This window comes from Uranotaenia lowii, chromosome 1, assembly GCF_029784155.1.
Source record: "Uranotaenia lowii strain MFRU-FL chromosome 1, ASM2978415v1, whole genome shotgun sequence".
Lineage (NCBI taxonomy): Eukaryota > Metazoa > Arthropoda > Insecta > Diptera > Culicidae > Uranotaenia > Uranotaenia lowii.
Window position 1 is genome coordinate 23,702,320 of NC_073691.1, and position 22,597 is coordinate 23,724,916.

The following is a 22,597-nucleotide window of genomic DNA, read 5'->3' on the forward strand; positions in this document are numbered from 1 at the left end:
CTCTTTTTATTTTCCTTCTTTAATACTTGCTTCAGTTATTATTACCTTTATTTTTTATATAAATTTTTCATTGTTTTTTTTTTTAATTTTTTTTCTCTTTCGTTTATATTATTTAATTTATATTTTATCTTTATTTGGTTCTGCTCTCCGCTACCCATTAAGTCGGAAGTTACCGCTTAATGGATGACGACGGCGAGGCGGGTGAAGATCCCCCTTTCCAGGGGGATGGTTCCGCGGAAATATTATCCGAGGAACGACTTCAAGAATATCCAATGTACCTATCGGACACGGAAAATACCCCTGACCCCTTACCGCAGTCCTATAACTTGTCAATTTCCCCTGTTCCCTTTGTATTCGGAAACTCCGCATCATTATCCACCCCTCAAGCAAATTCCCCTGTTGTAGAAGCTAACGAGCTACCTAAACCTCCCCCTCGTCGTCGGGTTTACCAACCTGAATCGGAGGGACCTTGGGTAGTTTACATCCGGCCCAAAATGAACGGGAAATCACCTAATGTGATTTCCATCGCTCGAGACCTCGACAGATCTTACCCTTCCGTAATCAGCTACCAGCCGATGAGACCGCACAAGATGCGCATTGTTGTTGGTAGCCTGAAGGAAGCAAATGCCATTGCTTGTGACCCGAAGTTTACGAGCGAGTATCGCGTATACGTTCCCGCTCGTGACGTGGAAATCGACGGAGTGGTAACCGAGGAGGGTTTGACCGTCGATGATCTTGTGGAGTCCGGGGTTGGCCGATTCAAAGACCCTGGTCTTCCCACGGTCAAGGTGCTGGACGCGCGTCAGCTGAAAACAGCATCTGGCGAGGGGGAAAAGCGAACATTTTCCCTGTCGAACTCTTTCCGGGTTACCTTTTCCGGCACTGCACTTCCTGATTACGTTGCGATCGGGAAGGTTCGTCTACCTGTGAGACTTTATGTGCCTTCGGTCATGTACTGCCAGAATTGCAAGCAGTTGGATCATACGGCCGCCTACTGTTGCAATCAGGCACGCTGCTCTAAGTGCGGGGAGAAGCATGAGGAAGCTTCGTGTGAAATACAAGCAGTAAGCAAGTGTTTGTATTGCACAGGCGAGGAATCTCATGCTCTCTCGGCGTGTCCGAAGTACATATCGCGCCGGGAAAAAATCAAGACTTCTTTAAAAACCCGCTCTAAGAAATCATATAGAGACATGCTGATGAAGTCTTTGCCAACCGTCTCAGAGAACCAGTTTGGCCTTCTAAGTGAGTATGAATCCGAAGGGGAGGATCCATGTGAAGGAACATCAGCTGGGCCATTTGTTAAAAAAAATGTTTCACAGGCTCCAAAAAGGAAACGCACAACTAACACACAACCCCGATCAGCTGCCAGCAAAGTTAATAAAACAAAAAATCCTCAAAGTGGAAATAGTTATTCTACCCCTCCTATTCAGAGACCTCCGGGTTTTAATCCGTCCCCGAAGGACTTCCCTCCACTTTCTGGTAAGTCAAAACCCCAGACTTTCCTTCAGAATTCAGGACCATCAGTAGCAAACAGGAATGCAACAATTCCCAGAGAAACTGCATCTGATCCATCGTCGAACAGTTTGCCCAGCTTTTCATCTGATGGTAAGATGAAATTTTCGGAAATTGTTGCGTTCATCTTGGACTTTTTCAGTGTACCAGCAGGTTGGAGGACTATGATTAATATGTTTGTACCTCTTTTGAGAGAAGTCTTGAAAAAGAAAGCTTGTACTATGACCCTCATCGCAGAAGCAATTTCTTTTGATGAATAACTCGTCCATTGAGGTAAGAGAAATTGTTTCTATATTGCAATGGAACTGCAGAAGTATTTTACCAAAATTAGACTCCTTTAAAGTATTGGTACACAATTTGAATTGTGATGTGTTCGCCTTATGCGAAACTTGGCTCTCTCCTAACACAGATTTCAACTTCCATAGCCACAATATTATTCGCCTGGATCGTGATGGTCAACGAGGGGGTGGCGTTCTTTTGGGGATCAAGAAATGCCACTCTTTCTATCGTATTCCACTACAACCATCTCCAGGTATTGAAGTCGTCAGTTGCCAAGCTAGAATTAAAGGTCAAGACCTTTGCCTAGCCTCGGTATATATTCCGCCAAATTCAAGCGTGAGCCGGAACCAATTGGCGAATATTATTTCACTTCTCCCAGAACCCCGGCTAGTTCTTGGAGACTTCAACTCCCATGGCGTGGGCTGGGGTAGCTCACGTGATGATGATCGTGCTAACATTATTTATGAGCTGTGCGACGACTTCAACATGACTGTCTTAAACAATGGGGAAGTGACTCGAATTAATGGATCCCAAACACAGCATAGTATTTTAGATATTTCTTTAGCTTCTTCCTCTATGAGTTTGGATTGTACGTGGAAGGTAATCCAAGACCCTCAGGGAAGCGATCATTTGCCTATCAATATTTCTATCATCAGTGGTCGTAGTCCACCCGAAGAGATCAATATTCCTTATGACCTCACAAAGAATATAGATTGGAAAAAGTACGCATCGGGTGTCATTGATGCCATCGAGTCAACGGATGAACTGCCTCCGGAGGCAGAGTACAGTTTTATTTCCGGGACAATTGTGGACTGTGCAATCGGGGCACAGGTCAGACGGAATGACAATTCGACGATACAGAAACAGCCTCCCACTCCGTGGTGGGATGGTGACTGCTCACGTGCGCGAGGAGAAAAGTGCAAGGCATTTGTTGAGTTTCGCAGAACCGGATTGCCAGAAAAATTCCAACGTTACTTGGCCTTGGAACGCAAGTTCAAGAACTTGATCAGAGGCAAGAAACGTGGGTACTGGCGGCGATTCGTGGATGGGTTATCTCGAGAAACGTCTCTGCACACGCTTTGGAAAACAGCTCGAAACATGCGAAATCACACACCTTCGAACGAAAGTGAGGAAAGCTCGAGTCGATGGCTGACACAATTCGCGAAAAAGGTCTGTCCGGACGCAGTACCAGCTCAGAAAAACTATCGGGATACAGAGAATAGTTCCGAAACAGAGGATCAATTCTCGATGGTCGAACTTTCACTTGCGCTCTGGTCTTGTAACAATTCTGCTCCCGGACTGGACAGGATCAAATTCAACTTGTTGAAGAATCTGCCAGATACCGCTAAGAAACGCTTGTTGAATTTATTCAATAAATGTTTAGAGATGAACATTGTTCCGCATGACTGGAGACAAGTGAAAGTCATCGCCATCCAAAAACCGGGAAAACCAGTTTCTGATTACAACTCGTATAGGCCGATTGCAATGCTCTCGTGTCTCCGGAAATTGCTCGGAAAAATGATTCTCTTTCGGCTAGATAAATGGGTTGAATCAAACAATCTGTTGTCAAGTACACAATTTGGATTCCGTAGAGGCAAGGGTACGAACGACTGTCTAGCATTACTTTCATCAGACATTCAATTGGCGTTTGCCCAAAAAGAGCAGATGGGGGCAGTATTCCTGGACATCAAAGGGGCATTCGATTCGGTGTCCATAGAAGTACTATCTAGTAATCTTAACTCTTGCGGGCTTTCACCAATATTGAATAATTTTTTATATAACCTGTTGTCTGAAAAAATCATGCATTTTAGTCATGGAGAAACCAACGTTGAGCGAATTAGTTACATGGGTCTACCCCAAGGCTCATGTTTAAGCCCCCTGCTATACAACTTTTATGTCCGAGAAATCGATGCTTGTATGGCACAAAATTGTACGCTAAGACAGCTTGCGGATGACTGTGTTGTTCATATCACAGGTAAAAAAGGCACTCAAATTAAACCTCCGTTACAAGAAACTCTAAATAATTTATCACATTGGGCCAGGAATCTAGGCATCGAGTTTTCGCCTAGTAAAACCGAGTTAGTAGTTTTTTCAAGGAAGCATTCCCCTCCTCAAATAGAGCTCCTTATGATGGGTAGAACTCTAACTCAATCTCTTAGTTTTAAATATTTGGGTGTCTGGTTCGACTCTAAATGCCTCTGGGGAAAACATATTAGGTACTTGACTCAAAAATGCCAAAAGAGAATCAATTTTCTTCGAACGATTACTGGAACCTGGTGGGGTGCTCATCCACAGGACCTCATCAGGTTATACCAAACAACGATACTGTCGGTCATAGAATACGGAAGCTTTTGCTTTGGGTCCGCCGCGCAAACCCACTTGATTAAACTAGAACGAATACAGTATCGTTGTTTGCGTATTGCCATGGGTTGTATGCAGTCGACACATACGATGTGTCTCGAAGTACTGGCGGGAATAATGCCGTTGAAAAATCGGTTCTTCGATTTATCGCTACGTTTCCTAATTCGAAGTGTTACTATGAATCCTTTGGTGATAGAAAATTTGGAAAGGCTTATGAATATTAATCCGCTAGTAAAATATGTAAACAATTATGAAACTTTTAGTCAATTAGAAATAAATCCTTCTTTATTAAATTCGGACACGAGTCACTTTTACCCGATTAGCAGTTCCTTGATAAGATTCGATCTGTCCATGACCGCTGACATCCGTGGAATACCAGATCACGTCCGACCCAACGTCATTCCTTCAATCTTTGCATCAAAAGTACGTGAAATTGACCCTACAAAAATGTTCTTTACTGATGGTTCTAGAATCGACGGCGCGACTGGTTTCGCAGTGTACAATGAGCGCTTTGAAGCTTCGTTCAAGCTTCGAGAGCCATGCTCCGTTTACGTTGCTGAATTAGCCGCAATTTATTGTAGCTTGGAACACATTCGCACACTGCCCGTAGACCACTATTTCATCTATTCGGATAGTCTCAGCTCCGTTGAGGCGATTCGATCGATGAAACTGATGAAGCGCTCTTCCCATTTTTTGCTGGAAATTTCAGGGATATTGGGCGCTTTGATCGAAAATTCGTACAGGATTACCTTAGCTTGGATCCCGTCTCATTGTCTTATTCAAGGCAATGAGAATGCGGACTCATTGGCTAAGGTGGGCGCGTTACAAGAAGAAATTTTTGAGAGGATAATAACTTACAATGAATATTTTTCAATACCTCGCACTTTAGCGATTAACGCTTGGCAATCTAGCTGGGATAATGGCACAAAGGGACGTTGGTTCCATACGATTATCCCTAAGGTTCCGACGAAGGCATGGTTTAAGCATTTTAACATGAGTCGCGATTTCATTCGCGTGGTTTCTCGGCTCATGTCAAATCACTGCCGGCTTGACGCGCATTTGTTTCGTATACAACTAGTTACAAGCAATGTTTGTGTTTGTGGGGATGGCTACCACGACATTGATCATGTTGTGTGGACGTGTGAACGGTTTGATCGATCGAGGGCTTGGCTACTGGATACCCTTAGGGCCCGAAGTAAACTACCTGGTGTTCCAATTCGAGACATCTTGCAAACTTAGATCTTGAGTATTTGTACCCTATATACAAATATCTTAAAATGTCTGACTTGGTCGTTTAGTCCTCTTCCCCTCTGTCTTTACTCTATCTAATGCTCTTTTCGTCTATTCATTAGAACAACCTCTCGTCCGACCGGTTCGATAAGAAGGCTGGAAAGAAGGCTGGCCAGGAAGACAATACCTGAGGTAGCTAACGAAACCACGCTACAGGAAGCCACCACCAACCCAAGACGGAAATCTGTACTCGAGAGTGACCCTACACAATCCTCTTTCCTTTCCTCTAGTTAAATTAATTAACAGTTGAGTAGCCGCGACGATTACGGCCCCCCTCTTACTAACATCACACAAAAGTGAAATCAATACTCGGCACAAAAAAACTTTATGAGTTAAATGCCTTAATAAAACTACTTGTAAATAAAAAAAAAAAAAAATATTCTTTCTCAAAGAATATACAATTTCACCGATATAGCCGATAAAATAATTTCATTAAATTATCTTTTAGTTTGTTTGATTTTTCGAACCTTTTTTCGTTTTCTGAACACTTTACAAATTTGCTTTTCATATGAAGAAAGCGATGTCTTCTTCATTTTTAGGTTTTCAAACAAATGCATAAATATTACTTTCAAGAAAACGCAATCTGCCGACCTGCTGCGCGATTTTTCATATGTTTTTCGTTGTGTTGTGGGTTTTCGTTCAATGAAAACGGTGAGGAAATACATATTATATTTTTAAACTTATCTATTAAAGAAATAAAAATGCACCAAATGGCTCCAAAGCGTCTACTGCTTCAGGAGTCGGCATAATCTCAATGAGTTTTGTATGACTACATTTTCAAAAAGATCAAATTTTTTTTTTTTTTTTGGGATTTTAAACCAATTGGTTTATTCATCCCCACAAAAAGATCAATAAGAATAGTTCCGGAGGCTATTAGGCTTTCCCAGAGTTATAATTTCATACATGTCGGGATTTCCCGGGAATGAAACTATGATTCCCGGGAATCGGAAATTCCCGAATTTTTGAAATTCCCGGGAATTCCCGACCGGGAAATCCCGGGACGGACACTCTATGTCACACAAGATATATTTCTCTACACCAGGGCCGTAGGGAAAATGTTCCCAAAAGGTTTTGATGACAATCTTTTAAAAAAATACTGACACCTGTCTTAAAATTTTTGACTTGAAAAGAATTTTTAAAGTTCAAATCTAGATTTTAACACGACAGACGTTCGTATCACATCAGCTATTCATGAAAACTCAAATCAAAATTAAGTTTTTTTTTTAATGTTGGAAGCTTTTTTTTCACCAAATTTTCGGTAGCCTGCATCTGTTAAATGCTAAGTTTTAAATGTAAAATATAACAAATAATGCCACCAAATACTTATGTGTATAAGTTTGACATAACTTTACATTCGCAAAACATCCAGTACGAGGGTCTTCAAAGTGTCCTACGTGAATCCATCTATTTTTCTTTTGGATTCGTTGCTTCATGAATTTGTTAAAAGATTTGAAACTTCTTCATTGTTGAGCAATCAGATATCCTGATCAAGGGAAATCGACAAATTTTTATCATGCTAACATTCACAATTGATAAACATATTTACGCCTATTGCATTTGCATACACCCTCCAGCAGGAAGTTGATAAATTTTAACCGCGTATGACTATTGAGCCATTCTAATGTACAATCATTTTCGAGTCCTTATTGTATACAATGTTGCATCGTAAAGTAGAAGTTTTTTGAATTTTTAAGTAAGAAAGCAATCTCTTACCTGTTAAACGAGATGGCGATTCGACTCAAATCTGCCCAGACCATTGCACAGAAATTTGTTCTAGCAGCTCGCACAACTTTTCTTCATTTCCATAACCGGTGTTGAGCGATCCCGGATGGCAAACTTTTACACTGGAACTCCATACTAGCGTCAAACACGAGAATTCGTCGATTGCTCGAACTTTTCAAAAATCGATTATAAACGAGTTATCAAGACACAAACCAAAACTTCAATAAGCGATGATTTTTGGTCTTGGTGTTGCATAACTCGCGGATGATGCGATGAAATGAAGGATGGCATATGGCATCTACGAAGTTTGAAAACCCCGTTAACGATTTCGTTAAATATTCCAGGATTCTTGGACCAGAAACAAACCATGGATTCGATTTAAAAATTCAGAACTACTTATTCGATCATAAGAATGATGTTTAGCTTCTAGGTTTTCGGAATGTAAGTTATATCGAGTTCAATCTTAAAAGTTATAAATAAATGTAACCATAAGGTACGTACAAAAGATTACGATCAAATATATGAGATACACATTTATAATTTGGTGCATCTTTAGAGGTGTCTCCGAAGTATTTTTTTTTTAATTTTGTTCTACATCACCGAGAAAAGGACATTTGAGGCCCTCAGAATCAAAGGGTATAAGTGCAGAAATTATCGGTTTTGGGTTAATAAAATGCCAAAAGATTCCTCAAATTTCAAGCTATATTTGGTGTTTTTTTTCTGATATTTGTAAAAGTTTATTCCGTTTTTTAACATACTTTTACGTCCAAAAGGAAAATCCATTTTTTCAAAAATATGTGGAAAATACTCAAACACTGCAACTGGAAACAGTGTTTTCCCGAAATTAGGTTTTATGCATTTTTGCCTCTCTGGCTTCGTGGGCCTCATTTCACAACTTAATCAATAATTTGAACATAATATACGTTGCACCGTTGCACTCAATAAGGGGCACTGAGTCGTCGTTATTTTTTGGGGAAAATAAGTTTATTTATTTTTTATCGGCACAATTTTTAAATTCTCTTTAGAAACTACTATTTTTGATTTCTGTACGTTATAAATTTGTGTCTTTTCTAAAAAATGTTCAAAAAAAACGTTCGTCACTAACCGGGACGAACTGTTATTTGTAACCGAAAAGTCGAACGACGTCTAATCAACTTACATAGATATATAAGTTTGTTGTTGATATACATACAATAAATAATATGATTATGGATAAAAGCTATGGAAAAAGGGAAGGAAAACTCAACTTTCAGTGATAACTTAATTTAAAGGTTTAAAAAACAAAAACAGTATTCTTTTAGTAAAAAGCTTATAAAAAGTTATTTCCCTTTCATTTTCTTCTTCATCATCGCTTTCCGTTTCTTTTCCTCCTCCTCCATACGCATATCCTCCAGATCCTCCATCAACCCGATCTTCTTGCTGATAAACTCTTCCCGTTGCTGCTGGGCAAAGGTCGACTCCATGGTCCGATCGTCGAAATCTTCGTCCCGGTAGGATCGCTTGTCGTACCCGAAGATGGCCCGGATGTGGGACGACACATCCTCGTCGGCATCTTCGTCGTCGATGAAATCGTCCATCTCGGAATCGTACTCGGAGTCGCTGTCCTCGATGACCGGGCGACGTTTCTTGGCGAAGGAAGCCGATGAAGAGTCCATGCCAGGTCGTTTGCGTTGCTGGATGTCTGACGGTGGGAAGGGACGAGATCGTTGGACGTCCGGCGGCGGGAACTGGCGGGTTTTTTGAACGTCTGCCGGGGGGAATGGTCGAGTTTTTTGTACGGAATTGTTGCTGCTGGTGGGTCGATTAGCAGATGAGCTTGAGGAAGAAGATTGACTACTAGGTCTACTTGGGGGAGCTCCTTTAGCAGATGGAGGCAGTTGACTTTTAGAGAGAGATGATGACTGTAGTTGGGAGGATGAGATTGGCTTCTTGAATTGACCCGGAGGAGGTTGTGATGAAGGCTTTTTCGAGGTGAGAGCCGCTTCCAGTTTGCTTTTAGAGCTGGGCATTGTTTCTGGTTTAGAAGGTAATCGCTTATCGTCAGGGCGAGATGGTTTTGGAACAGAACTGGAACTTGGAGCCGGTCTGGGACTTCCTGAGGAAGATGGTTTTTCCGAACTACTGGCTGAACTTAGTTTGGGAATTCTTCCATTGGGAGCCATTACACCTGTTGGAGTCCCACTTGGTTTGGTGCTGTCCGTTCCAAGTTTCATGCACGCTGCCAGTTTCATTTGCTTTTGCTTTTCAGACAGTTTGGGATCGTTTCTTATTTTGTCACGTAGCTTTTTGGCCTCTAGATATGCCTGTCGCTCTTCATATTCCCGTTTCTCTTTCTTAGTCATCAAACGTTCGGGTTCCTTTTTACTTGCTGGGGTTTCGATCTTGACCGGTTCCAAATGCTTCTGTTCAGCTAGCTTTAGCAAAGAGGCGAAATCGGGCGGAGGAGGAGCACTTGGTCGTTTGGCCCTCCTTTTGGCAGCTTCCTCTTTGGCCTTCTCCGCTTCTTTCCGTTTCTCTTCATCAGGGTCGTATAAATTCGGATTTGTTCGTCTTTTGCGCTCTCCACTTGCTCCTACAATTTCATCATCATCGTCCTTATCAGCTCCCTCTTTGCGTTTCCTGCTCCTCGGAGCGTTCTCTTCCTCGTGCACCTTATCGATGGCCAGCTTCGCTCTGGCCTTGGCACGTTCCATCTCTTCTTTGCTCATCACCCGCTTATTGGCGTCTTTGAACTTTTTCTCCTCCGGGGTGCTTTTGTACTTGTCCATCAGCTTTTGGTACAGCTCCGAGGCCACATTCGATGTGTACCCGTAATCGTCCTCGTCCGGTTGTTCCGGGCCATCCATGGTAACGGCCGTATCCACCGTATTGACGGCGTCGTCCAGGACCGACTTGTTGGCCGACTTGATCACCTTCAGCATCTTTTCGATCTTCCGTTTCATTTTGGGATCCCGCTTGGCGGCCAGTTCTTCCCGTTTTCGCTTTTCCTCTGCGGCCTTTTCCCGCTCTTCCTGTTCCTTTTTGGCCAAAAACTTTTTAATATTTTCCGAAAGCTTTTTTTCCTTCGTTTCCTTTTTCGGGGGAGCAAACTTGGTTGAATAGTATTTGGACTAAAAGAAAGAAAAACGTTTGAATAAAAATTTAACATTGATTATTTAAAAGTATAAAATCCAAGAATGTATGATTTCATTTCATTATCTCCTCCTTAAATAAAATGTAGTCGAAGCCTAATAATTAAATAAATAAAACTCATTCGTTTGAATAAAGAATTGTATCGTTTGTGACAATAAAAACAGTAATAAAAATATTAAAAACGCTTGGGCTTTTCCAATGAGTGTTGTCCAAGGGTTATTATACCTATTCTAAAACATTTATTTATTTCTGAATAAATATCAATGCGATGGAAACTTTTTGTTCTGAGATCGTGACTTTAGATCATATCCCAATATAAAAAAAAAAAACCCGAAAATCCGGAACCAATCCGTAGCAAAAATATCAACATCACCCATTCCAACATCTCCCAGAAACCACCCACCAACATCGAGACGGAGAAGAAAACAAAGAAGCAAAAGAAAAATAATGAAAAAAAAAACCTTCGTCCATGACTCTCACCTCGGTTTTTTGCTGGGCCCCGGAGGCAGCATTCCGCTGCGCTACACTAAGCAGCTTCCCGAAATCCATCCTTCCAGCTGTTCCAGAGATCCACGTCGTCCAGTAGGGATTTCACAGCCAAGTTCCGTCCGCAATATGTTGGCTGGTGCTGCTGCGTGTTTTTCGGATGACACACTTCGGAAGCAAAGGAGAACCTACACCGAGAAAATGACGAGAAGTCACTGAGCTCGAGCGAGAGCAGCAGCCTGGCAAAGTCGATGAAAGAACCATCCAGAAAGACAGCATTTTTGTTTACATTTGGTCAGTTTTCTCCTTTTGTTTGATGTTTTGGGTTTTGCCTGGGGTGCCAGGTGCGTGTAATTTTTTTTTTTTAAATTGATTTAAATTTTGCAGTCAATAAAATTTAGTAAAAAAAACTTAGACTAAAAGTTGAACCGTCTAATTTGTACCTGCCAACGTTTCGTTTAAGAAATCTTCAATTCTCTAAACAAATGCTGGTAATGGAAAATGAGCATGCCGACACTTTTTCGAAATATTTACCAATAATTTCAAATTTAAAACTTAAACTCATTTAACACAAAACTCACTTCAATAATCATTTTCTTCTAGACATGAACACTGAAGTAGTGAACCTTCATATAAGAGAAGCGACATCTGATCCCTCTTAAAATGAAATATGAGGCAACATCGCCGAAATCTTGGACAAAAAAACCCAGCACTGTTTTCTGGCTCAATGTTCAAGCTCTAAAGTGAACGCTCCTTCAATCCAACAAAACAACATTGAACTCGATGCCCGAAGGATCGCGATAAACGGTATGAATGACTTGAATTTCGTTAATAATCAGTTAGCTTTCTAACTAGAAACATGATTCAACAAAGCATTAAAAAAAATTGCACCTAATCATAAATTCATATGACCAGCTAAAAAATTATCTGTTTGAACTATAACAACAATCGCAATACCTTCCTTGGTTGAGTTTTCAATAAGAAAGGTAAAAGCTCTGCGACAAAATGCTCGGATCGATTGGAATCGATTTTGACAGTTCTTTTGCTCGATTGGAATTTTGTGTTACAGATGTCACTTCTCTTATATACAGGTTCACTACACTGAAGAATAATATTAAATGAAATTATAATCCTCCGATAGTTTTAAAAAAAAGATCGAAAGATTTCGCTTTGGTTTAAATATCTGCATAGTACTGTTGTAATTCATTACGCCAATCGACAAGAAAATTTCCGAAACCATTTCATACTCAAACCATTAAGCTGGCAGTTTTCCATACTGCTATTCGTGATGCATTCGCTCTGCGCTGCGAGCGAGTCAAATTTTGTCTGTGTGTTGGTGCGTATTTTACGAATTTTACGCGAAAAAAGAAAAGTAACCGACGATTTGCTGCGAGATCGCTTTTGCTTTTGTTAAAACAACGACGAAATAACAGCAGAAAAATACAGATAGCGGAACGGCAGCAGTAGTTTTTCTTCGGTTAAGAACGGAGCAGTAAAAAAACCAAACTGAAAACATCATAAACCCGATGCAATTCCCGGACGATTAGTTGCTGTTTTCCGCCGTTCGCTTGCATGTAAAAGGTTAGTGGAACATTGTTCTTTATGGGTTACGGGACAAGATTCGGGTGTTAAACAAAAAAAACCAGCAACAGGAACAAAACCTTCCGATGGTGTTGGCTTTTCCAGAATTAGATTTCACCACAATATCGCGTGATAAACTGTTCTACTTTTAGCTCGCTATAGTTAACAGTGATAAATTGCTACATTTGGAGACCGTAATTGTGAGAATTCCTTCTTTTTGACGTGATTATTCATGTTAGTTTTTCTCTAAATTTTTCTTCCATTGATAAAGGATAACAAAACGGATCCATCATTACTCATATCGGCTGTAGCTCCCGAGTCGAAACAAAAATGGAGTTCTACGCCATTTATCTACCCTACAAAGAGGCAGAGCTGTGTAAGTTTATCAAAACATTGAATATTTAAATTAGAGTTCCGGAATTCTGAACCCAACCCATTCGAATCCTTCCGTTTATTGCAGCCATCAAAAGCTTCTACACCGACAAGGAGGAAGCGCTGAAGGTGCTGAAAGCGCACAAGGAAGCTCGTCTCAAAGCGTTTCGAACTAGCGAACAGGCCGTCGATTTCTACCTGAACGGGCCGGAACCGATTCCGGTGGCCCCGAGTGGATCTAGCAGCAATGCCATCACTACCTCCCCGATGCCGGCACCGAAATGTGAGTCAAATTCCAGCCGAAACAGGCAGAGCATGTTCGAGGAAACAGTCAAGATTGCGTCATTGACCTTAATGACGTGGTTTTTCTATTTTCCATAACGCAAGGAAAATGTTTTAGATTTAGATTCTGATTTAATAATTCAAAAACATGTTCCAAATCCAACAGATTTCAGACTTATAATCTAGATTTCCTAATCTGATTTATATTCAGATTTTTGATTTATTTTCAGATTTCATATGCAGGTATCAGTTTCAGAATACACATTAAGATCTGATTCTGATAAAAATTTTAGATTCAGATCTCGGATTAAAATTTCCATTTTTTCATATTGAAACTTTAAATTCAGACTGTTTATTCTACATCCAGATGAAAGTTTCGAATCGTTGCTAAAATAGCTCGTTTTTTTCAGCACCGACTCCCGGCACTGTGAAACTGAAACTGGACAAAACGCCTTTCAAGGGCCCGAAACCGCAGGAGCTGGTGGCGTTCCGGAAGAACGTCGAGAAAAACGAACTGGCCTTGGTGCAGAGCATAATCCAGGCCAATCCTCGCTTCCTGGTGTCGTCTGGTGATATGCCAACAATCCTGAAGGAGGGACCCCGCTACAATGCGCTGCACGTGGCCGCCATGGAGGGCAATGTCGATATGTGCAAGCTGATACTGCAGACGATCGAAAATCCTGGCTTCATCGAACTGCTGCACGGACAGAGAACTGCCTCGACCGATGAAGTCAGTGCCATTTTGCTGGACATGTATTTGAATATGCCGGACAAAAGTCGGGGCGAGACGCCGCTCCACTTTGCTGCCAAGTTTGGTTGCGTTGGGGTTGTTGAGGTGTTGATTTCTTATCCGCAGTGCAAGTTGACAAAGAATTCGGATGGACATATGGCAAAAGATGTGAGTGATTTTCTCATTTTCATTTTTTTTATGAGTTTTTAAATCTTTTTTTTTCTATTCAGATAATCTGTAGTAGGGCGAAGGAAAAAAACAACACACCGGAAAATCGAAAAGCCATCACCGATCTGCTGCAGGAGCGCTTTTTCGTGCCGGTTCTACGTTCGATGGATAACAGCACTCCACCAGTCGTTGGCGATCCCTTCACTTTGACGAATCCTCCCAACCTAGAGGCCAAGGACAAGTTCAGCCCCAAGTTGGAAATAATGGCATTTGCCGGACCTATGGACAAGGAAAAGGCTCAAGTGTTTTGCAAACGGTGGAAAACTCCACCGAGGCTGATTCCCTCGCCAAAGTTCATTTCCCCCGTTAAAGCGCTGAGTTCAAGCAAAATTCCGATTGCCGCCGGAGGTCCGCTAAGTCCACTTTCTTCGACACCGATTGTCAAGAAAACTGGCCGTAGAACTCTGTTTCCGAATCGTTCCTTTGAGCTGGCTCTAGAACAGGAGGAACAGGAACGGATAAATTCCATCAATAACAATTTCGAGAATGAAGTTCTTAAGGAAGAGGAAGATCAGGAAGTACAGGAGGAAAAAGATCTGCAACAAATGGCCGATGATGTCGAAGACGAAAAGAATGGAAACAGTGGTGGCGTAAATCCTTCAAAGGGAAGTTTCCGAATTCCAGCGCTTATAAACAGTCCTGTCAAAGGAAAAAGCGAACCGAGCAGTTTCCTATTCCGAAAATATCGAGAACGGTTACAGAACAGCTTCGCAACCATTTATGACGAAGATGGAAACGACACCGACGGTGAAGAAGACATTAATCGCGCAAATAACGATACCAAGAATGGTTTCAACGAGCTGGATGCTATCGATAAAGCCGGCAATGATGAAGTTGGTCACAATTTCAGCTACTTCTGCGACGAAAACAACTCCTTCTACGAGGGGACCAACATCACCGAGTCGCCCTCCTTCAAGGAGCGCAAACTTCGACTGACGGACACCGAAAAAGGCCTGGAAATCATCGGTCGTAACCTGGCCGAAGACCACGACGTGGGCTGGAATGAATACTGGAACTTCCTCGGAAAGTTTGCCAACTTCAGAACCACAGAAGGCCTCACTCTCCTGGAAGAATACCTCTCGAAACGCCAACGTGACCTTGAACTCGCTGAACAGGACGCTGCATTCCTGCAAAATCTTCCCATTTCAAACCAAAACCTGCCCCAAAACATCCTGTCTCAAAACCCTCAGCACCGTCAATCGTTACAATCAAACAAGCAGAACGACAGCCTGCGATCGCTTTGCGACGCCTTCGACAAATTTCACGTCAATGCCTCCCCGCTGCTCCCATCCTCGATAGCCAACCTGCGGAAACAACCGGACCAAATTCGATCCAACATAACAAACCCTTACCTTTGCCTGCACAACTCGCTACAGATCTATGCCAAGCGCTTTGTCAAGAATCTAGACGAAAGTTCGACTACCGCGATGACCATGGACTTTGGCGGTTTCTTCCATTCGGCCGTCGTCGATTGTGTACGGAAGCTGAACTCGCTGGTCGATAACTACCGGAAGGATGCCGCCTTCGGGGAGATCGATTTCGGGCGGGTTCACTCGCGCTATGCGCAGCTGGTGGTGATCGGCATCGAGCGGCAGCCGGAAACGGCCGGGAAAATGGTAAGTCGCCTGTAAGCATGCCAAAGTTACTGTTCAAGATTACTAAGATTCAATGCGTTAAACTTACATATCAAGCAAGTGATAGTCAATGAGCTCAGTAACAAAACTGACAGAGTTCTCCAACTGTTTTAGTACTTTTTTAAGGTAAAGTTCTACCCTCTCTTGATCCAGTAAACTAACGTTGTTGAAGGCGTTTCTCACCAGCAGAGCAAAAACCGTGCAGAAGTTTATCTCCATCTTATCTTCTTTTGGTTAAGCTTGGCTCTGTTCACTGTTTCGAAGACATGGCGATCTTTCCGGAACCGAACTATTTGTCGAAGCGTCTGCATTCACCCTCAGTGAATCACCTTCTTTAACATCCTATCCGCTGTATCCGCTTTACTTTTGTTTGTAACTACGACCGAAACATTTCATTCTTCTCCTCGTATGCCAGAATGTCAGTAATGTGGGACTGAAGGCCAGCTGGCGTCACTTCAAAGGCAGGCATTGGCATATTATCAGTGAAGTTTCTTGAAACGTACCTTCTTACCTACCTCGACGGTGTTGCAATTCTCGTAGTTGTTAAGTGTGGCCTGCGCTCATCTTTCTTTGTAATGTCCATGTACTCTTCTTGCGGTTACTTGACCTTTAAGGGATGAGGCCTCCTGCCGTTTGTCCTGCTTCTTTTCCCACTCCAACACTTTGTTAAAAATGTTATGATCAAAATGTGTTGTCTTCCAGAGACCCGAGGCCGAGTTGCGCAAAAGGAAGTCCGGTGACAAAGATGTCCGTGTTATTGAACTCATTTTAAAGATCTAACAAAAACCTAAACTATTTAACGATCCTTCTGATTATTATTTATTTCTATCCGCGCAGATTCATCGCCTAATGCTGCTGCTGGACAAGAGCAGGGAGTTGAACTCGGCCAGCAAGTATCCGGATCTGCACGACAGTCTGGTTTGTCTGCAGAACTTCCTGGATCTGTACATCCACAAGAAGGAAGAATTGGTGCGCAAAACAACTTCGGAATCGCTGGACTCGGAGCCGGAAAAGCTAACCGAAACCGGCTGCAGTCGAGTGTGGCAGGAAGACCCGCTGATCCGTTGCTGCAGCTGTCGCATCGACGCGGGTTACACCAAAAAGGGTAGCCTGGAGCGGCTCAACAAGCGCCGGGAACAGCGAAGGAAAGTGCAGGCCTTACACAATCAGTTGGTGCAACAGCAGCAAACGCCGGAAACAACCGCCGATTACAATCGGGCTAATGTGGGCGTTGACGTTGACGTTGCTCGTTCTTTACTGTCCAGTTTCACCGTTTACCGGGATCCGAAAGCTCGCGAGGCTGGTGAAAAGCTGGACGATGAGGACGAAGAATATTTCGTAAGATTAGTTGATACTCTCTTTGTTTCAGTAGCTCTACTAATGACTATTTCTCATTTTTAGAGTTGTAGCGATACCGAACCGGACTCTGATTCTGATGATGCGAACGTAAGCTACGAGACGCCTCCATCCAGTCCTTCGTTCTTCTCGAACCAAACAGGATCGACGAGTTCCGGGGTACAGTTTGATTTCAGCGTCAATTCGATGACAGACGATGACAACGGTTCGGCTGGTGCTGATGAACAGTTTATGGACAGCAATGGAGATCTGGAAGACCCGCAGGCGAGTCCTCTCGAAGGCAGCGAACCGCAATCACCGGTGACAGAGATTTACAAATTTTACCTTGAGGGGCAGGAACCCAGCAAGCAGGACCTGGATGTGCTGAATGTGATCGAGCTTAAGACAATCGACGAGAGTCAATTTCCGCACGTACACAAGTGGCGTGAAGCCATACTCAAACTACCGGTCGAGGAACGAGAAAGGTAGGTTTGATTTAATATCCTTACTTTTAAAGAATTTAAAGCTTACGTTCCAATCCCAGCCTCGTCATAAAATGGCAGAAATCGCGTTGGCGCAGCAATAACAACAACTATACAGCCCTGTCTGACCAAACAGGCCTCAACATATCAGACACGATGGGCCAGAGCGTGCTCGGAAGCTCTCCTCCGTCAACTCCGGTTGGCCCTGTAGCTACAAGGATGGCCGAAAGGGGTCCTGCCATGTTTCGATTTGCGCCTTACCCATCGATTGGTGGTGGCCGATCCCAAAATGATTCGATGGCCTCTTTGGATGCTAGGTTGAGTTTGATGAACATTTCCGATTACGATCGACGGTCCGGCCATCAAGCCCCACGACATCCTCCGTTACGGTTCTCAACCGCGGCCACCCCGTCGTCTTAACGGTAATTTTTGACCCTTTATTTTACTCGCGATATCAACATTATTTTAATTTAAGTTTAAGCCACCCTCTCCCCCTTTTTAAACAATCCGAACCGATAACAACACCTTGAATAAATTTCGTACTTCTTTTAGCCTTAACGAGTTATTTATCTAAAAGCAACAAAACCTGAACAATCGTTTACACGTAAACCTTCCTTCGATACTATAGGTTCTAGCAATAAGTTACTAAATACCTGCCAAAAGAATGAAACAACAAATCTAATCATAAATTAAAACTACACGTGACCCGTTAAGAAAAGGTTGCGCAAAGGTTCCGAGAACCGAATTTGTTAGTAAAAAAAAAGTTAAGCTAAGCGATGTTTCAGCATGCACCAAAATCACTCCTGGAAAAGTAAGTTTATGAAATTTAGTTATCGTTTGGAAAGAAAGGCAATCGACTCCGACAATTATTATTTGGTATATTCGGCATGTTTGTTATTTCAAGCGCTCTCTTTAAAAAAAAAAACAAATACGGAACAGCTAGAAGGAATAATTAATATTAAAGTCAGAAAAAAAATGAGTGGCTGTATTTTGTACTCGTACTCGTACCACACTTACACATATGTACTATTTTATACCGATGATCTAGCGATAAGCGGAATACCTACCTAGAGACGATGATGTTTAGACTCCTGGAGCACGTGCGACAAATGTAACACAATGTGAATAGAAACAATCAATAGTTTAAACAATGGCTGAACCTGTTTTGTAAGTCTAGCAACAATCCGAAGCTATTTCCATAAATGATTGTTTATTGTGATCAACGCATCTTAACACTTTCTAAAAAATAACTAAAAAATCTAAAAATTATAACTAAACGAACAACATCCTCAATGACATCCAACTGAAGGGTAAAGGATCAAGCTTAGGAGTTAGGTCAAGAAGGAAGTATTATAGATGTCAACTCAGCTCTTTTGATAGACAAGACACGACAAGACCAATAACAAGCTGGTTCAACTACGGAAAAACATCGAAATGGTAAGATCATATATACAAGAATTGATTTATTGATTAACTCAAAATGCTTAAAAAAAACTATCTCCCATTGTAGAGTATATCGGTTAAAAAGATCTTAGCTGAAAAAAAAATCGACATCAACCTTCGGAAGCCAGCAGGTATCTAAGGCTGCAGCTACTTCATACTGTAGCAAGAGTTTGACTGTCGTCGTGCAAAACTATTCTCAGCCTGAACGTTGTGGTATTAGCGTTGGCTGGCCAATCTCAAGCTCTCCCAATTCCTCGCCAGATCAACTCCGGAAAATGTTTACTCGGTCCCGTCCCAGCAGGATCGAGCTCGTAATAGCCAATAATTTTATATTCATGTCCTTAACAAGCTCGCATAGGTATTAACTTGAAAGATGAATCGGATCTTGGCTAACTTAGGCAGCGAAAAGGTCCATTCGCTGTATGTTGTGTGGCCACTTTCCTGTGCTACTGGAAGAAGAAAGTAAATCCATAATGTCGTTCGCCGTGATCCGCGAATAAAGTCGCAAACCGAGAAAAATCGGTATCTGTCGTTGTTGGTTGTTTGTTACGCGAAATACGCCAAGAATAAGTTGGATAAGTGTAACCAAGAAGTATCCCTTCTAGATCAGATTCGGACAATTTCCGAAGTGTACATATCACACCGCCTCAACAACTGGGAAAGCATTCAAAACCAGTCACCGCCATCACCAGAAGGACAATTAGGCCACCGAATCCATCGACAGTAGGCAACGTAGTTATCTGGAAAGCGGCGAAAAGGTTGTCTAAGGTAAGCCCTCTTAATTTCCACTTCAATCAATTCATACCTTTTCTTCTCTCGCGAAAACGGATTTCTTTTTATTTTGTAAATCAGGGATTAAAAGTCTTGTTGATGTGTTACATTAAAGGTTTATATTTCTATAGTCATAATCAATACATCTACACGTTGTGTTATACACTCAAAGTGTTAAGGTGGAATATTTCTGTTCAACATTTTATTGTATTTCAACCGATTGGCTGGCTAAAGAATGCGCTTCAACAAGTTAAACAAGTTAATCCTTAAAAGGTATAGTAAAAACGGGAAACATAGTCATACTACAAATTTAGGTACTTCAAAATAAAATAGATATTCTATTACACAGTCCGCCAAAAATATCATTCTCGGTCGTATCGACCAAAGTCTTCGTCCCCTTGATGGTTGTCATCGAGCAAGTACAGCCTTTACTTTTTAACCTCGTCCACCGATAGCTTCATTAGGGTGGCACAAATTTCCTCGCTAATTTCCTCTGCTTCCGGCATCTCCGACAGGATCCAGGTGTCATCGGTACTGGACAGTTCTTCGTTGCAAATGGGACACTTTTTGTTGTGAATGTTCCACTGCTCGATACAAGGGGTACAGTAGCTGTGGGCGCAGGGTAGCGACACTTCCGGTTTCCGCTCTAAACATATGCAGCACTCGTTGCATTCCATACCGGCGCCGCCTTCCAGGTAGCATCCGCCGCCACTGATTGCGTTCACATGTTCCATCAGAATCGAAGCCGTCGGATTGGCCGTAGGAAAGACAAAGCTCTGGGTGCTGCCATTCGAGGGGCTTGAATCAGGTTTTTCAAAACTTCCAGCACCGCTGGAAGAACAACTGCCCAAACGACCGCCACTGCCGGAACCTCCCGAGTGGGACGGACTGGCTGTGGGGCTTCGAATTCGTTGCGTTTCCACTGTGACCATGGCGTGTAGATTGGTCTGAAAAGTGCGAAACACCTGTAGAAACTGTTTGAGGTTCAACAGTTTGTAGCATTCGACCTTCTTGGTTGTCGGATCAACTTTAACGCAGGCTATACGCACGGTTCCCTTCCACAGGACGCTGCTATCAGTGCCTTTCTTGACGGCAAACACCAGCTGCTTACCGTTCGGATCCAGGCATTTGCGGGATCTGAAGGGGGAAAACACAAGTTGTTAAATCCCAAGTAACACCGATAGTTTTATTAGACCCCTCAAGTCCCTTATAAAACCAAAGTTTTTAAACTTTACTTAGAAAAGTTATCCTATTTTTTTGCATTAAATCTTGTGTGGGCTTGGTTCATTACTCAGCAGCCGATTTTTAGTGGCATGCATCTTTACAATAGGGAAAACTGATTTAATCGATACTTGCGGATATTGGGAAGGTCTAGCGATTTTTAACATCGACGTGTCATAGTCACTTACAAACTGTTCAACTCGGCCAGGCACTTCTCGAAGTCCGCATAGCTGAGGGTACCGATTTCGCTGAAAATCTGGGCCTGTTTCTTAATCTCGAACTGCAGCGAATCGACCGTATCATTGGGAATGATCTTCTGCGGTAAACTGGACACCTGCTGGCCCATGATGATACTGCCGCCGGTTTGCCGGAAATGTACAGTCCAGACTACGCGCTCTTGTTTCTATGTTTTTGTTCTGGAACCGGATTCAGTCGAGGAGTTAAGTTTTGATGTTCCGATGGATTAATTTGTTGTGCGTTGTATTTCACAAGGAGCGCTTCAAGTATCGAATTTCTTTGACGTCTCAAATCGTTGTTGAGCTGGTTTGGCCAGATTGCGAAGCAGTATTGTATTCGTTTTGAAAGAGACATTAATTAAAAATCCGTACAGTTGATTCAACTATCATACACTAGCGATCAGTGGCAGTCCGAAAATTTTTAATGTTACAGGAAAATTGTTAGTACTCTTTAAACACTCAAAGACACTCTCGAGGCATATTCTGAATTTTTAACCACTTTATTATACGGATCGACAGCAGTGGAGATCTTTTATCTCAGCCCTATGCGTCGGTCAATCGGCGTTGGACCCTTAGGTAGGAAGGTTATTATACAATAAGTTGAACCGTTGAATTGCGACGATAAAGTCCTTTTGCTCATTTATGAGCTTAGTTTTGCACCGGTGTAGTGCTCCAGTTTTTAACTAATACTGTATTTGTTTTCTCCACTCGTGGAGTGTTCCACCGTATCCGATAAAAACAAACACAAATCGTCGCCAGTGTATTGCTATCTCACTCACTCACACGCTCTCTCGCAACACTGGCAAAATTATCGGTGGGCCACCGTCCGTAAGCAGAACTCCGACAGGTCAATACCAGTGCAACACCGTCCACTGGTGCACCAGTGCAACACTAGTGCAACACTCGGCATAAACAAATACGGTATAATAGTGTATTTGTTTATACCGAGTGTTGCACTATAGTGTTGCCCTAGTGCACCACTAAGTGCTGTCAAACTGTTTGTTTATTCGGACGGTGTTGCACTGGTTTTGACCTGGTGGAGTGCTGCTTACGGACGGTGGTCCACCGATAATTTTGCCAGTGTTGCGAGAGAGCGTGTGAGTGAGCGAAGTAGCAATACACTGGCGACGATTTGTGTTTGTTTTTATCGGGTACGGTGGAACACTCCACGAGTGGAAAAAACAAATACAGTATAAGCTTATAGACCGTGGTACACTGAAGGTTTTGTCATTGATGCGGATACGCGTGTAAGTGAGTGAGGTAGCAATACACTGACGATGATTTGTGTTCGTTTTTGCTGGGTTGAGTGCAAAACATGAGCAGGTGGAGTAAATGAATACGATTAAAGAGTCACGCAAAGTTTGAACACTTCGCCTGTGAACGTGTTCTTTGTTTCAGAGCTTCATGCGCTGCAGCATAAAATTGCCAGCACGCCTCAAAAGATCCGCGATGGCTGTCAGTTAGTCGCGATGACAGTTTTCATTTCGAGTTGTTTTGCTG

General features: G+C 42.4%; 3 protein-coding genes across 3 annotated transcripts; 1 reads left to right on the top strand and 2 right to left on the bottom strand.

The window, feature by feature from the left end:
- Positions 1-8,084: 8,084 nt before the first annotated feature.
- Positions 8,085-11,026, bottom strand: LOC129753341 (protein SPT2 homolog). The gene is made up of 2 exons (XM_055749158.1): positions 10,777-11,026; positions 8,085-10,274 (listed from the first exon to the last, which is right to left on the bottom strand). The coding sequence occupies exons 1-2, from the start codon at positions 10,843-10,845 to the stop codon at positions 8,484-8,486; spliced, it is 1,860 nt and encodes a 619-aa protein (XP_055605133.1). The 5' UTR covers positions 10,846-11,026; the 3' UTR covers positions 8,085-8,483.
- A 1,113-nt stretch (positions 11,027-12,139) lies between these two features.
- Positions 12,140-18,579, top strand: LOC129738943 (uncharacterized). The gene is made up of 8 exons (XM_055730273.1): positions 12,140-12,363; positions 12,635-12,739; positions 12,824-13,018; positions 13,428-13,915; positions 13,978-15,591; positions 16,447-16,947; positions 17,011-17,429; positions 17,489-18,579. The coding sequence occupies exons 2-8, from the start codon at positions 12,694-12,696 to the stop codon at positions 17,844-17,846; spliced, it is 3,621 nt and encodes a 1,206-aa protein (XP_055586248.1). The 5' UTR covers positions 12,140-12,363; positions 12,635-12,693; the 3' UTR covers positions 17,847-18,579.
- Positions 18,580-19,740: 1,161 nt separating this feature from the next.
- Positions 19,741-21,460, bottom strand: LOC129757430 (RING finger protein 141-like). The gene is made up of 2 exons (XM_055754658.1): positions 21,050-21,460; positions 19,741-20,777 (listed from the first exon to the last, which is right to left on the bottom strand). The coding sequence occupies exons 1-2, from the start codon at positions 21,205-21,207 to the stop codon at positions 20,069-20,071; spliced, it is 867 nt and encodes a 288-aa protein (XP_055610633.1). The 5' UTR covers positions 21,208-21,460; the 3' UTR covers positions 19,741-20,068.
- Between the last annotated feature and the right edge of the window lie 1,137 nt (positions 21,461-22,597).